This window comes from Triticum dicoccoides, chromosome 3A (assembly GCF_002162155.2).
Source record: "Triticum dicoccoides isolate Atlit2015 ecotype Zavitan chromosome 3A, WEW_v2.0, whole genome shotgun sequence".
In the NCBI taxonomy this organism is placed as follows: domain Eukaryota; kingdom Viridiplantae; phylum Streptophyta; class Magnoliopsida; order Poales; family Poaceae; genus Triticum; species Triticum dicoccoides.
This window is the reverse complement of record NC_041384.1, coordinates 695,698,766-695,705,258: the sequence shown is the minus strand read 5'-3', so window position 1 is coordinate 695,705,258 and position 6,493 is coordinate 695,698,766. Positions and strand designations below refer to the sequence as shown.

Sequence of the window (6,493 nt, the reverse complement as noted above, 5' to 3'; positions counted from 1 at the left end):
GCCGGTCCAGAGGAGCATACTTCGGATCTCCGAACTTAGTCCGCAACAAGAAGGGCTTCCCAGACACGATATCTGCAGCTTGATTCAGCTCCTCCTTCGTTGCTCTAATTTTGGAGCGGGCTTCCTTGGCAGCCACCCGGGCCTTCTCCAGGTTCGTCGCCTTCGCCCGGTTTTCCTCTTCAAGAAGCCGGTAACGGTCAGCAGCATCTTTTAACTCCACGGTCATCTTGGCAATTTTTTCTTTGCTCTCGCAATGTGTGGCCTGTTCGGCTCTTAACTCTTCGGACGCCTGTAAAGCGGCCGCATTGCTACTCCTTGCTTGCTCCTTGGCTCGGGCAAGCTCCGCCCGAAGGGTCTCCACGGTGGCCGCTCCATCTGCAGTCACAACATATTAAAGATACTGGTATCATGCTGCTCTTATTATGTGACGATCACCAGAAAAATCACTCACCCTGTGCCTCGTCAAGCCGCTTGTTGACAAGCACGATGTCGGCACCTGCCACATCCAGTTGCCGCTTTAGTTTGGCAAAACCATCAGTCCGGCTAGCCACCGAAGTTTCAACCACCTGCACATAAAGGCGGTCTGGTTATTACCTGGGACTATGATCCTCTGTTTGCCGCCGTTCTCGACGACAACCAGAGTCTCAGGGGCTACTATCTGCATGGGCATACCTAACGTATGCGGTACTATTAAAGGCATATATTATTTTACGTACCTCAAAGCCTTTCAGCAGACTCATAAAAGCTTCGTGCAAACCGCTTTCGGTGGATGAAATCCTTTCAATTACCGTACCCATTAGCGTACGATGCGCTTCCGAGACGACAGCTTTCCCCAGAAGATCCTTCAGCGCATCCGACCGCACACAGTATGGACCCTTGCTGTCGCTCTCCTCAGGAACCAGATACTGGGGATGTCGGGTAGCCAAAGGGTTATACTCTGGCGATATTGGATCCGGAGATACCCTTCGCGACGACACTTCAAGGTCGCCCGCTTCTTAAGCTGGGGAGTCCGGGGGAGGCGTTTCGCTCTCCATCATCTCCGGAAGAAGATCCCCCGAAGATGAACTCTGTCGAGAAGGGCTGCGATCCGGACTACAATTTACATGCATCGGTTATTGTCTTCGGAAGTAAGGTAGGATATCTTCACTATTAAGTACTTTTTGATTACTTACAGCTCGGTAGAGGCTGATCCCCGCGTGGACATTGTGCGGCAAGAATACCCTCCGAGGCAAGACCCTCTGGCAGAGATTTCTTCTCCCGTTTGGAAACCTTAGTTTCCGGATCTTCAGAGATAGTCCTCTTCCTTCCCCGGGGAGAGAGAATGTCAGATTCTTCCCTTGGTTATCCTCCCTCACGGAGGTGCTCATTCCCTCGATTGGAATAGGTAGCGATGGAGGCCCGCTTTCGCCCTCTTTATTCCCCCCCTTCATCTTCCTTTGAGGGCACTAGACAAGGTGCTGGCTCGAGCATCTTTTCCAGCACCAGATTGTCCAAGCCTTCAGGAAGGGGGGCCGAACACCGGATCATCTTCGCCTTTGTTATCCAGTCCTGGTCAAAGAGAAATTCTTCAGAATGATGTCATGATAAATAAAAGGACAGTGTGTTCGGCCATGGGGTTACTTACTTGGGCAGTGGGGCGGTTGCAGCTCAGGCCCACGTCCTCGGTAGTGTCCGGACACTCTATTTGGGGTTCGAAGAACGATTTGTACATCTCCTCGTGCGTCATGCCGAGGAAATTCTGAATAGTGCGTGGTCCTTCTGGGTTGAATTCCCACATGCGGAGGGGCCGGCATTTGCAAGGCTGGACTCGACGAACCAGCATAACTTGCATTACCATAACCAGACTGAAATCTCCCTCAAAGAGATCTCGGATACGACTCTGCAGTATTGGCACATCCTTGGCTGGACCCCAGCTCGGCCCCCTGCTGATCCATGACATCAGTTGTGGTGGAGGGCCCGAGCGAAAGGTGGGGGCAGCTACCCACTTGGCACTTCGGGGAGCTGTGATGTAAAGCCACTCCCGTTGCCACAATCTGGACACCTCTGGAAAGGAACCCCTTGGCCATGGAGCATCAGCAATTTTGCTTATTAGAGCACCTACGCATGCTGCATACTGTCCCTCGACCATTTTCGGCTTCACATCGAAGGTCTTGAGCCATAGGCCGAAGTGAGTGGTAATGCGGAGGAAGGCCTCACAAACGACAATAAATGACGAGATGTGAAGAAGGGAATCCGGGGCCAGATCGTGAAAATCCAGCCCGTAATAGAACATAATACCCCTAACAAAGGGATCCAGAGCAAGGCCTAGTCCTCGGAGGAAGTGGGAGACGAACACAACGCTCTCGTTGGGTTCGGGAGTAGGGACGACCTGCCCTCGGGCGGGCAGCCTATGCGAAATTTCGGTGGTCAGATATCTGGCCTCCCTCAACTTCTTGATGTCCTCCGTGACGGAGGAAGGCATCCACCGGCCTTGAAGGCTGGGTCGGGACATGATTGAAGGTCCGAAGCACCTGACCTGGGCCTTGGGTGTTAGAACTCGAGGCGGGGGAAGGATTCGATTGAGCACGGGAGGGAAAAAAATAAAAAGCCTTGTCCCCTTATAAAGGGTATGAATATCAGGCGTCCTCCTCATGGCCGTTCGAGACTTACCTAAGATTTAGGAGTCATACCAACAGGCACGGTTGGGTTACCCACATTTGTATTGATGAGAATCTCGTGATAAGGGGAACACGATCTCTGCTTTGACAAGACGTGTCAAGAAACCGCCTCGCGTTATGTGCGGGGCTGGTTAAAGAAAAACGGTTCGAATAATTATCGGGTCGTGGCATGATGTCGTGCTGCCAAAACGTGTCAGCAGATTAGATTTGTGGAAATATTATTCTCTCTACGGTGGTATGTGGAACTTATTTTGCAGGGCCGGACACTATCCTTGTATTCAAACTCTTCCGTGGTGTATTCAGAGGAGGAACCCGCCTTGCAATGCCGAAGACAACACTGCGTGCCGGACTCATCGTCATTGAAGCCTGGTTCAGGGGCTACTGAGGGAGTCCTGGATTAGGGGTCTCCGGACAGCCGGACTATATCCATTGGCCGGACTGTTGGACTATGAAGATACGAGATTGAAGACTTCGTCCCGTGTCCGGATGGGACTCTACTTGGTGTGGAAGGCAAGCTAGGCAATACGGATATCCATATCTCCTCCTTTGTAACCGACCTTGTGTAACCCTAGCCTCCTCTGGTGTCTATATAAACCAGAGGGTTTTAGTCCGTAGGACAACATACAATCATACCATAGGCTAGCTTCTAGGGTTTAGCCTCCCCGATCTCGTGGTAGATCAACTCTTGTACTACCCATATTATCAAGAATAATCAAGCAGGACATAGGGTTTTACCTCCATCAAGAGGGCCCGAACCTGGTTAAACATCGTGTCCCCTGCCTCCTGTTACCATCCGCCTTAGACGCACAGTTCGGGACCCCTTACCCGAAATCCGCCGGTTTTGACACCGACACTCATGTTTTGCTCGTGGTAAAGACTTTGTCAGCGGATTAGACACATTCAGATCCGTATAAATCTTGCATATCTTCATGTCTCCACGCTCCACAAAATCTCTTATTAGGTGGAATCGGCGGTCAATATGTTTGGACCTCTGGTGATACCTTAGTTCCCTTGCCTGTGCCACGGCGTCATTATTGTCGCAATACAGCTGCATCGGGTCCAACGCACTGGGAACTACACCAAGCTCGGTGATGAACTTCTTGATCCAGTAGCCCTCCTTCGCGGCTTCCAAAGCGTCCATATATTATGCCTCTATTGTAGAATCCGTCATAGTACTTTGCTTCGAATTCTTCCAGCTTATTTGTGCCACCATTTAGTGTAAATACAAACTCTGATTGAGATCTAAAATCATATGAATCAGTCATGAAGGTAGCATCAGTGTAGTACTTTATAATGAGCATTTCATCACCGCCAAATACAAACATTTCCTTAGTCCTTTTGAGGTACTTTAAAATATTTTCAATTGTTGTCCAATGATCTGGACCTAGATCACTCTAGTATCTACTCGTAACACTTAAGCGTAGGACACATTTGGTATCTGTCCTTTAGGCCCGTGTGCGCATATCCGCCGTTGTCCGTTGTTCATTTTATCGACCCAATCGAACAAAAAGCGAATAAAATCCAGATCCGTTTGGGTTTGAAGTTGCCATTCCTTTGAATTGCCCCTAGCAAACACAAGAACAGAACCGTCCCATTCTAGTCGAATGGAACCATGCCATTTCATTTCACTTTGTTTCCGAACCAAACACACCCCTAATAACTGCCTGGTGAGAGTCCAACGCCACGTTCTCCACCTCCGTCCGAACGGGAGCGACGGCGAGTGGAGCTAACCACAATTGGCAATCGGTTGGGTTGGCCATGCATGCACGCTCCCTCGACCCTATCAGTTTTACCACTTCTCGATCGGCACTACTCGATCAACGTTGTACCCCCATAAATTTCTCATCATCCAATCAGTTCTCCTCGCTCCGCGCGCCGGTAGGACACAGTACACACCATTTCCTCTTCTTCGGAGATCATCGGTGGGCGGCGGGCGGCGGGCGGTGAACCTGCTGAGGGCGCCCGTGGCTCGGTTTTGATACGATCGACATGGCGGCGGCGGCGTCTCTGGCGATCCGTCTCACGGCGCTCGTCGTCGTGCTCGTCGTCCTCTGCCCGACGGCGTCCGCGGCGCCGAAGGGGAAGCAGTACAAGGTCGGCGGTCCTGAAGGGTGGTGCGTGCCCCCGAAGGTGGACAAGGAGATGTTTTACGTCAAGTGGGCGTCCAGCATAACCTTCTTCGTCGGGGACTCCGTCGGTACGTACTAATTGATCACACGCACGCGAGGTCTTGTCCTCCATTGATTTGCCAGATGTAGACCAAATCGACCTAATCTTTCTGCGGTGAATGCAAATGGACATGCATGCATGCATGCAGAGTTCGTGTACAAGAACGACTCGGTGATCAAGGTGAGCAAGGTTGGATACTACCACTGCAACGAGACGGTGGGCATCGGCACCGGCCCCGGGCCGAGGGATGGCAAAACGCTCTTCCCCCTCGACGCGCCAGGCTTCACCTACTTCGCCAGCTCCAACCTCGCACACTGCAACGATGGCCAGAAGCTCATAATTAAAGTCCTCGACGCCGAGCAGCGGCCGCCGGCATCAGCATCGTCGCCGTTAGAGGCCCCGACGGAACCATCATCTTCACAAGCGCCGCCGTCTCCGGAGCCAGGGCCGGCCTCCAAGGAGCACTCATCCGCCATGGGAGGGCCATTCGTGGCGCCTCTCGCTCGCGCCATGGCACAAGCTGCAACATTGGTCCTAGCCTGCTTAATTTGAGCAAATCTTAGTGTAGGCTAAAATAATTGATTAGTTCTTTAGTGTGTGGTGTGCCGTGTGCATGTGATAATCAAGGACCATCGATTTAGTATCAGAGTGTTTGGTTTGATGTATCGTGTACCGTCTGCGATCGCATGTGTCAACAACAACCCTGTTTTTTATACTTGTGTCTCTGTTCGATCAAGAAACTAAAGACCTGTTTGGAATTCCACCAGCTTCACGAAATTTCAGAAGCTGTGGAGTCAGGAAATAGTTGCTCCTCAGTTTTTAACTGCAACTCCACCAATTCCGGGAGTGGAGTTGTGAAGTGGAGGTTCTCCAACAGGGCCTAAATACAGCCTTGAATTTGAGTTATACTAAAAAACTAACCAAAGGGTAATTTTACAGCTTACGGATGAACAATTGATATATAGGACGTGAATACCAATATATAGGGGGACGTCAGCGCGACCCAACCAAGTGACCTTTGCAAAACCGCCTGTTACGCACGTCTGCCCGCTCACCACGTTTGTACCATCCCTCCGTGATGGGTTTGACCACCATGCTCGGGCTATCTGGACCATTTCCTCTGTAGCCCCTTTGCTTTATTATTAATATTTTAAAAAAGCGTGGAGAACTAGTTTTTTTAGGCATATTTTTATAGAAGAAATCTCTAGGAACCACGCGCTAGTCAAGGCTCAAATGTGAGTTGGTTAGCTGCCCTCCTTGCATGCCTAGCCACGAATGTGAGTGGGCTAGCTGCCCTCTTAGAGCATCTCTAGCAGACCCTGTATATAGCCGCGACCCACAAAATAACCGCCAAAATACTGGTTGGCATGGAAAATTCTGCCCGAGCAGACCCCTCAAACGCGACCTACCCGTAAAATATTTTGCGAGGTGCGGCAAAAGTTAGACCTCAGCCTCTAGATTCACGGGGTGGGAGGCCGACCCAAGCTCGCCCCCTATCGCAGCGAGATTTGGCGGGAGAGAACTTTCCGTGTAGCCGTTCCCGCTTCCCCCCTCCTCGACCACCATTGTCCCACCACTGCGCGCTCCGGCCCGTCTTCCCCACCATTCCTCACCGCCATGGAATCCTTCTAGCCGTCCCCCGTCACCGTGGAGGTCGCGCACGCGCA

General features: G+C 51.4%; 1 protein-coding gene across 1 annotated transcript; it reads left to right on the top strand.

The window, feature by feature from the left end:
• The first annotated feature begins 4,368 nt into the window (after window positions 1–4,368).
• LOC119273144 (uclacyanin-3-like) lies at window positions 4,369–5,526 on the top strand. The gene is made up of 2 exons (XM_037554415.1): window positions 4,369–4,854; window positions 4,975–5,526. Exons 1-2 carry the CDS (start codon window positions 4,647–4,649, stop codon window positions 5,376–5,378), a joined length of 612 nt encoding a protein of 203 aa, XP_037410312.1. The 5' UTR covers window positions 4,369–4,646; the 3' UTR covers window positions 5,379–5,526.
• Window positions 5,527–6,493: the final 967 nt, after the last annotated feature.